General features: G+C 38.7%; 1 protein-coding gene across 3 annotated transcripts in view; it reads right to left on the reverse strand.

Annotated features, from left to right (window-relative positions):
* Positions 1 to 10183, reverse strand: part of ACAD11 (acyl-CoA dehydrogenase family member 11) — a 78827-nt gene extending 68644 nt beyond the window's left edge. For all 3 annotated transcript variants that reach the window (XM_045538813.1, XM_045538811.1, XM_045538807.1), the window contains exons 1-4: positions 9916 to 10183; positions 3950 to 4049; positions 1563 to 1688; positions 859 to 1020 (exon numbers count right to left, since the gene is read on the reverse strand). In XM_045538813.1, coding sequence (XP_045394769.1) covers positions 859 to 1020; positions 1563 to 1688; positions 3950 to 4049; positions 9916 to 10064 — 537 coding nt within the window. In that variant the 5' untranslated portion in view covers positions 10065 to 10183. The remainder of the gene's footprint in view (positions 1 to 858; positions 1021 to 1562; positions 1689 to 3949; positions 4050 to 9915) is intronic.
* Positions 10184 to 10226: the final 43 nt, after the last annotated feature.

A 10226-nucleotide genomic window follows, 5' to 3' on the forward strand; every position in this document is an offset into this window, starting at 1 on the left:
CTCAAAACCTTAGTTCCCTTCTCTTTTCTTTTTTTTAAATTTATTTTTTAATTTCAGCATATTACAGGGGTACAAATATTTAGGTACAAAAGATATTCTATTAAAAAGACATCTGCACTAGAATGTTTATAGCAGCACAATTCGCAATTGCAAAGATGTGGAAACAACCCAAGTGCCCTTCTCTTTCCTTAATCCCTGCAAAATGACATGATTACAAAGGGAAACAGCCCCAAAGATATCTAGTCTTGCTATCCTTTGATTCGAAATGCTCACCATCTCTTCCTCATCACTCTAAATTTTATCCTTCCTTAAATACTCATTGCAAGACATCTCTCCCAGGAAGCTTTTTCCATATAAGAAAGGGCCTGCCAATTTCCACCCTGAATGGCATGGTTCTTGTGATGAGCACTAAACAATTTACTACTAGATTTCATACTCTTTTATACCATTTTCAAGCTTCATGTATATGAGATTCACATATAGGTCTCTCAAAAATGACCACAAGTTCCTATAGGGGAAGAACCTATTTCTATTTTCTTGATATTTAACACAGTATTCAGCAGGTATTAAATACACAGTCAAGCTTAATAATGTCTGCTAGCCCAATGTAGAAAGGAATACTGTATAGAAAGAGTATTGGTAAATTAAGTGAAGAGTCTGGAACAGAATATTTTGCTGAACAAAACCTGATTTAAAAATAGAAGATTATTTTATGTCAAAAACAAGTCAATCTGAAGGATAATGGTAAAGTCATAGCCAAGTTTCAGAAAACTATATGATCATATATTTTGACTAATAATGTATATTATTTCCAAGAACTTGAAAGAAAAAAAGTACCTCTTTATGTGGATGCATTACCTGTCTTTTGCAGTACCCAGTACCTACACCAAATTCTTCCAGCTGCAATGACCGTATATTCAAGGAATGTAACTGAGCCAGAGTTTCTACCATGGCCACACATATGGCTGAACGTTCTGCTGGGCTAACTCCAGGTAGTGAGAAATCATGAAAGATTCGACCCTATGGAAGTGATTACAATAGATAATTTAAATGTTTTGCAACCAAAACCTATACTTTGTAGAATATGTTAGAAAAACATTCATTTGTGAAACAGGTTTAATATTAGAGGATACGTGCCAAAGGGAAAATACAAGGATATGCCAAGATGAACTTAAAAGCCAAAACTATTCTCAACTTACATTTTACAAAAAACAAATTAAAAAACTATTTGAATTTATTGTTCTTAATGGCTTGATTGTCCAATATGGAGTTGATTTTCCCTGATAAGGGCATTGGTTGTTGCCATTACTTATAGCTCTTTGCTGACACCTACAGGAGAATTTAAGAACAAGTCAAGATGCACCAAGTACTAAATATGCTCGTCATCTATTTCATCCCTCCCTCATTGCGTGTGCTCAAATTAAAACAAAAATTTAAGCCTTTGCAAGGCAAACCAATTACCTAAAATATCAAATAATAAACTACATAATTTATAAATATTAAAATAAAACTTCATCTAATAAAGCATCAAATAAAAGCAATAAATAAGATTGTTAATTTACCTTCACATGTTCCATCACATAAAATTCTGTTCCAATGACAGATGCATCACTGCAGTACAGCATAGGCTTGGGAACAGGGAATCCAACAGAAAACAAGGCTTTCTGGACTTTAAATTCTCTGTCAATCTAAATAGGATGATGGATTATTAAAAATCAGAGACACAGAAATTTAATAACTATTTGTGAGCTGACCTTAAGGCTAGAAATCAATTGGAAAACAGTGTCAACAAATAACTCAGAGGATAAAAGTAATAATTTCCTTAACAGTAGTCTTAATGCAATCATCATAATTATAAATTAGACCAGCACTAAAAAAATGATAATTTAGTTAGGATAAAAAGATGGGTACCTGCATGGGGCTTAATCTTGGCTCTGGTAATATGAAGGCAATAGTTCCTGACCATAATATTTCACAGTTATTTTTTTTTTTTTTTGAGACAGGGTCTTGCTCTGTTGGCTGGAGTGCAGTGGTCATAGTTCACTTCAGCCTCGAACTCCTGGGCTCAAGTGATCCTCCTGCCTCAGCCTACCAAGTAGCTGGGACTATAGGCACATGCCACCATGCATAGCTATTTTTTTTTAAATTTTTGTAGGGGGGGTGGGTCTCACTGTTGCCCATGTTGGTCTTGAACTCTTCAAGCAACTCTCCCACCTCAGCCTCCCAGAGTGCTGGGATTCCAAGCATAAGCCATGGTGACCAGCCAATATTTCTCAGATTTTATCATAAAACATCCCTTTCTCCTTTGTTCTCAGCAGTTCCCTGCTCACTGGCTTGCTCTCTTTTGTTCATTTCTCCCACGGAGGCTCAGGTAAGTAAGTCTCTATTCTAGCACTCTACCACAGTCAGCTACACGGAGCTGGGGCAGGTAGGTAGGTGGCAGTGGGAAGGGAAAAACACCTGCCCCTTCTGGAGATCAAAGGAGGCTCCTGTTTCCAAGGCAGGGGGTTGGGGATCCTTCCTTGTTCCTGGAGCTACTGTGGAGCTCAAGATAACTACTGGGTAAGTAGGCCGTTAGAAGCAAACTGGTACTGAAGCAGTAGCCCAGACAAGATAGTGAGAAGAAAATGACCTTCTTAATCAGAGCAGAGGTGTAGGCCTATCACTCAAGACCCAAGGGCACAGCTTACAGCAGGGTTGTGATGCAGAGCATGTAAGGATGATTCATTTGCATGTAAAGTCACCTTGCCCCAGACTCAGGCAAGGGTAACCGACCATTCTAAGGAGGGGAAACCATGCAGCTCATTTTGACATCAAGGACTAAAACAGCTGCTGCAGCAATAACTGGAGTAATAAAGGGGAGTAACTAAACCCATGTCTAAGCAGCACCCTGGTGGGGAAATGAGCATGGGGTGGTCAAGGGGAGAGGACAAAAGGGTTAGGGAGGCAAAAAATGGATGGCAGAGTGGGAGCATTGCTTTTTTAAATGTAGAATTGGGAAAAATGATGGGAGTTGAAACAAAGTTCTCCAGATCCTTGGAGCTGTACTTGGGCTGAGAGTATTATGTTATGGTCTGATGTGTTCTGGTAGGATGTTATCAAGAAGAGAGCTGATTATAGGTACATAAATCCTGAGCACAGGTGGGGACTCTCCTTCAGCCATGCCATGTTGACATTTAATAAAAGTTACCCATTTTTTTTTATCTTAAGCATCCAAGTTTCTCCATGTTTCTGGGAATACAGTGGGACCAAGGAAGTCAGTCTGTATTTTCTATTACTGTAATATTAAGACCACCCCACAATGGTCTTTTCCCAGTGAGCTGAGTCTGGGAAGCACCTGCTATCCATGATTACAGTAATACTTTAAATATGCACAGTGCTTTTAATGTACTCCAGGACTTTGATGCCTATCCTCTTCTGTTCTATAAAAATCCATAGATAATAACTGTTTTCTGAAAACAGGAAAACTTTCATAATTCTAAGTCTAATATTTAGAGAATATTATAAAATTCTTATTCAAATCTTTCTTTTTATCACAAAAAGATTAAAAGATTGTCATAGGAAATATATTACAATAATTCAGCAATTAGATATTATTAGATATAATAATTTAAATATATAACAATAAACAAAACATCTATAAATGAGTAGCATGGAAAATACTCACTTGCTGATTGTATTTCTAGCAAAGTGTATAGGGAGAAATCAAATCCACAAGAGGATTGGGTGTTGCTCAAGATTAATGGCCTAAAGATAGCCTTAGATTTCAACCCAAAATCTTTTTAAAAACAAAAAAGTATACAATTAAAGTGAAATTTTAATTAGAAATAAAATATATTTTCTATTGTTTAGTAATCATACGATGACTTTTAAAAGCAATTTAAATCTGTTTTGTATGTATAAAAAACATTTATTTGTCACCAAATAATTTATCATTTGTATACTATACCTTATGTGCTTTAGGAAGAAGTGAACCTGGTGGTTTTTTCCTGAGTACATATGCTTGAAAGCCCTTTTGGAGATAAAAGGTTGGATTGGACTGTCCTGATCTAGATAGAAGTAAAGAAAAGGTCAATTTTACACAGATATGTTTTCCTTCTTCCTCAAATCCTACTGAAATGTCAGAAGGAGCAGGAAATAAAAATAAATCCATCTTAATGCTGGAAAGCCAAGAGCAGTGCTACCAGCAGCTTATAACATGAGTTTCTGGGTGATATTAAGGCAGATAGCGACACATTGGCAGCCGGAGAGTCTCTGACCCACACAGGTAGAAGAGAGTACCCTACCTCCTGACTGCACATCATGTTTTACTAGGAGTACCTCTAGAACAATGGGTGCTTCTGATAAAAGTAAGCAAACAAAACCTGAGAGAAGAGATTGTAAGTGATCAGTCAAAAAATCAATTAAAGGATGCTGGATCAGCTGGACTAATGCCCCCTTATCAACCCTTATAGGGATAACCCCCATATGTGTCACCAAGGCTAGCACCTGAGTACAGCTCTCTACAATGGGAGAGCCAATAAGTGAGGTCCCAAAGTGAGCAAATGGGCCAGAAAAGTGCCCCAGCTAACTCACAGACACCAGGGAACTGGCTTTCCCTGCCAGATGAACAGAAATTCTCACATAGACAAAGGATCCACACTCCAGTGACCAAAACTATTCAATCTACACCTTCACTTATAATATGGGCAGTGAAGGATCACCTAACTTTTGAAGAATCCAACAGTATAAAAGAGAGACTCCAAATTAAATAAAGAGAAGAATAAATTCCTGAGGTTACAGGTAATAGGAGAAAGTGGTAACAAAAACATTTGAAGATTCTTCTCAGGACTCCATCCTCTATCAGGAGAAAAACAAGAGTGAGCCCAGATTGAATGCAGTAGCAGCTTCAGTGTCTACATCTTTCTCCTACAACCCAGACCCATCTTCCCCAGCAGGCATATCAAAGAACTTAGATTTTGGCACCATCTAATCTGGTGTGGGTGCCTTTTAACATAGAAAAGTGGAGACGATCACCAATGGTCAGGAAAGGGAACTGGGCTATGCTACCTTTACTGACATGGGACAATTTATGTGATGCTGCAAAGAATCTATTGCTATGAACCTTACCAACACATTTTTAAAAAATGACAAACATCTGATTGGATGCATTTTTGATGAGGCAGTTCTCAAATCATATATAAAGCATTGGTCTTTCATGATGGTAAGTGACTCAGATGAAATGTAAATGGAAAATTAAAAGCTGCTTGTTGAAGACAGAGTCACCATATGACCCAGCAAATTCACACAAAAACTTGTACATGAATGTGCATAGCAGCACTATTCACAACAGCCAAAAATCGGAAACAGCTTAAATGCCCATCAGCAGATGAAAGGATCAACAAAATGTGGTATACCAATACAATGGACTATAGTTTGCCCATAAAAATGAATAAAATACTGATATATACTACAACATGGATGAAACCTGAAAACATTAAGTGAAAGAAGCCAGTCACAAAAGACTACATACCATGTGATTCCATTTCTATGAAATGTTCAGAATAGGCAAATCCACAATGACAGAAAGTAGATTAGTGGCTGCCAGGGAATAGGAGGAGGAAAACATTGGGAGGTATGGGGCTTCTTTTGGGGGTGATAGAAATGTTCTGGAATTAGATGGTGATGATAGCTGCATAACATTGTGAATATACTAAAAACAACTGAATTATATACTTTAAAATTGTTAAAATTGTGAATTTTATGTTATATGAATTTTATCCCCAAAACAAAACAAACAAACAAAAAAACAACTAAAAGTTTCTCTTCTGAGGAAATATCTACCATGGTTCTAACAAAGACCAAAAAATGCAGAAACCCACCTACATGGGAAGATTATCACCAACACCGTCAACATAGTACTTTATTTAACCACTCCAACCATCAGGCCTCCAAATAGTCTAGAATCATTTGATGGTCTCAATATAAGAATCATCATTGAGCCAACGGTCACAGCTTCTGTTTAGGACTTAGACAAGACATTTGTCTAAGTGCCACTAAGAGGTGGCACTTTTAATTTGTCCAACCTCCATTAACAAAGATAAAATCTCCATATTTAAATGTGCAGCTAGGGACACTTGGTTGGAGAAGACTTTGACTAGACAGTCAGTCTCACAAGATCTTAATAGGCCACCCTTAGTTAGCATCAGTTCACTCAGAACACTAAGACAGGAAATACAGTATGCTGGCATGGCAACATCAAATCAATTTCTTCAGTGAGTCCTCACAATAATCCATGCGGCAGTCTAGGGTCTACTCTATTCCCCCTCTTTCCCTTCGCTGACAGCTGAGGTTTGAAGGAATGATACCAGGCAAAAGGTGAGTACAGGTGCCATACCCTGGCTTAGAAGCCTTAGTCCATAGACTGGGTAGCTTATAAACACCAGAAATCTATTTCTCACAGTTTTGGCAACTGGGAAGTCCAAGATCAAGGTACCAGCAGATTTGGTGTCTAATGAGGATCCACCTTCTTATAGACGGTACCTTCTTGTTCTTTCCTCACATGGTGGAGGGGCAAGGCAATTCTCTGGGGCCTATTTTCTAACACTAATTCCAATTTTGAGTTTCTGCCCTCATGATCTAATCATCTTCCAAAGTCCCCCACTTCTTAACACCATGACCTTGAGGGTAAGGATTTCAACATATGAATTTTTGGGGGACACAAACATACAAACCATAGCAAAGCCTCATACTCCACAAGAACCATTATCTGTAGTAGCAGTGCTTTGGGCACAGCTTCCAGGGTCCTAGCAAGGGAGCTGACCAGTTGCAAGAACTCGCTACACTTAGGGAAGCCCAACGCTATGGCTTCCTACCAGATACTTTACAGACCTTACAGTTCAGATACAGTTGATTAAATAGATGTTTTTTTTTAACCATAAGTAATGTTGCCTGGAAATACAGAAGATATGCCACCTTTACCAAATTTCCAGAATAACAGGGCTAGAAAGTTAACCAAATCTGTCCCTAGAAAAGGAGAAAAAGTTTTTTTTAACCCTTCACCCGTATCATGGTAAACAAGTCTCAGATCCATGGCATCATCCTAGTGGGTGACTCTACTTGCATCTTCAATCTTCATAAACTCAGAAATTCTTACAGGATTTTTTCAACAGAAAGGAATGGAAAAAAAGCATCAATCTTGATAAGGGTGTCAGTTATATTTGCAGCTATGTAGGCAGCTATCTTAGCCCTTGTCGGAGACTTGAAAACATTCAGGATTTGCTGCTGTTTAATACCAATCCTTTTCCTTTGGTGTTGAAACCACTGGTGGAGTCATGACTATTCTTTTTTTTTTTTTTTTTTTTTTGAGACAGAGTGTCACTCTGTTGCCTGGGCTAGAGTGCTGTGGTGTCAGCCTAGCTCACAGCAACCTCAAACTCCTGGGCTTAAGCAATCCTCCTGCCTCAGCCTCCCCAGTAGCTGGGACTACAGGTGCGCACGACCATGCCTGGCTAATTTTTTCTACATATATATTTTAGCTGTCAATATAATTTCTTTCTATTTTTAGTAGAGACGGGGTCTCGCTCTTGCTCAGGCTGATCTCGAACTCCTGAGCTCAAACAATCCGCCCACCTCGGCCTCCCAGAGTGCTAGGATTACAGGTGTGAGCCACTGCACCTGGCCCCCACTGACTCTTAATGTCAGCACTGTCATATATTATTCTACAAGCATGTGGGTCTTTTTGTGAACTCTCCCTTCTATTTCATTGGTCTATCTTTGTGCTAATATCATGCCACTTAATTCAAATTTCACATTTCATTGTTCTTTAGGAGTATTTCTTCTATTCTTAGCCCTTTACTCTTGAACATAAAATTTAGGAGCAACTTTTCAAATTAGAGGTGAGAAATTAAGATTTTGATTGACATTGAATTGAATCTATAGATAAGTTGGAAGAAAAATAAATATTTATAATATTGAATTTTACTATTAAAGAACATGGCATCTCTCAATTTTTAAAATTCTCTTTAAGGTCCTAATAAGGTTTTGTCACTTTTTCTACAAAGGTCTTCCACTTCTTTTATTAGATTAATATTTAGGTAATTTATATTTTTGATGCTCTTATAGATTTTTGAAAATTATATTTTAACTGTTGCTAAAGTAGAGAAATACAATTGATTTTTGTATGCTGAACTTTGATAAACTCTTATCTGTGTTGACTATTAGCTCTTTCATCTTTGAATCAATTAGTTTCTAAATATGTATTTCTTAGTTGCTTTTGTCAAAATTTTGGCATTTCCTACATGACGAGTGCGTTGCACACCCTCTGGGGAATGGTCATGCTTGAAGGTGCAGACCCGGGGAGGTGGGGGGGGGAGGGGATGGAGGTATGACTATATGATGAGTGCCAGGCGCACTGTCTGGAGAATGAGAACGGACGCGCCTGGGACTCTGACTCGGGGGGATGGGCGGGACATGGACAATGTATATGACCTGAACTTATGTACCCCCATGATGAGCTGAAATAAAAAAAAAAAAAATTTTGGCATTTAAAAAAACCCCACATTTTGAGAATATAATGATTGATACTTTAGAATTTTTGAGACTTCCTTTGTGGCCTAACATGTCTTCAATTTTTACAAACTTTTTCATGTGTTCTAGAAATGAATGTGTACTCTCTGTGGGAACTATAGTTCCGTACTTATTTAATCAAGCTTACATAACAGTTCTAGAAGCAGTTTTTATGACACAACTAATTTCATTTATTGAGCACAATTATGGTTTATTCAACATTCAACTTAGTTCAGAATTAAGTATCTTTCAGTTAAATAACTCTTTAAAAACCCTAAAGCAGGGCTTGATGCTAAAGAGTAACTTGTCCAAACTCCACAGCAAGGGTAACAGTTGAAATTTGAACTTTGATCTTTTTTAGTTTGTTTACAACACATGGCTTCTAGGTTAAAAATCTCACCTATTCTTTATTCCACCTTTTCCTTCATCCTCCAATATATATTGAGACATGGGCCTTTTAATTCTACACCACAAAACTCTGATTCATCTCCTTTACCATTTTCATTTTCACCAAAATCAGTAGTCAGAAAATATAAATGCCAGTGATAAAATGCCGCTAGTACACTGTGCCCTTTTGCCCATATTACCATACTTCATTATGAGGACCAGTCAGAACAGGTATGGTATTACAAGTTACCATACTAGTTCTCCCAGTTTAAGTAATACTTAAACTCTCACACGGTGAGCTGCAGATCCGGTTTTCTGAATGCTAGGACTCTTTCTATAACCTTGTGTCTATAAAAATATTTTTAGAATAAAGTTTTAAAACTTTATCTATTATAAAACATCAGACTAAAGCCAGATTCACGATGGGGAATGGTACTCTAAGGATCATTTCACGCAGTTCCATACCCTCGCTTAAAAAAAAAAACACAAAACGACGCCCAAAGTGGTGCTGTGACTTGCTAAGTGGAAGAACTAGGATTCGAATTCGGATTGTCCATCTGATGCCATTAACATAGCCTCCGGGGATACCACCAATCAAATGGAATTACACCAGCTTCTCAGAAAAAGATCTAATGGCTGCAGCACAAAAGGTCAGAGAAGGCATCTATTTCCCACAGAGCTTCCAACCTCACTTGCCTTAGTGAATCCTCGAGGCATATAATTCCATCGTTTTACAAACATTCCTTCCGAAAATAGAATAGTGAACATTATTGCGCTTCCACTATTACTGCTCTCCAATTGGAAAGACTCCAGCAGAATCGAATACAGGGGGATAGACAAGAGCAGCTCCTGCCTGCACGATGCGTTATTGCAGAAAATGCAATCGGGATAGGGTAAATTTAAGAAACCATCCAGAACCAAACGAAAGAAAATACAATACACAAATATGTTTCTGTTGGAGGCGAGGGCCGGCGTCGATACCTGTACTGGGCAACGGTCAGCGTGGCCCCGGGTTCGGCCCCAAAGCCAGGCAAGTGCTGGTTTAGGTAGGCCTCCAGGGACTTGCAGTCGAACTTGTGCTGGGGTAGCACTTCGGCCGCATCAGCCTCGCCAGCAGCACCTCCCTCCATGACTGCCGCCGCAAGCCACAGAAACGCAGAGCCCACAGGTCTCGAGTGTCAAAGCGCTTCAGGGTTGCAGCAGCTCCACCCTATAGCCGGGCGAGGACTGGCTCCAGCCAATCACGCACGCTCTGAGCTCGTTGCTGAGCAACGCCTGCCCGCTGAGTCTCG

Source organism: Lemur catta, chromosome 1, assembly GCF_020740605.2.
Source record: "Lemur catta isolate mLemCat1 chromosome 1, mLemCat1.pri, whole genome shotgun sequence".
Lineage (NCBI taxonomy): Eukaryota > Metazoa > Chordata > Mammalia > Primates > Lemuridae > Lemur > Lemur catta.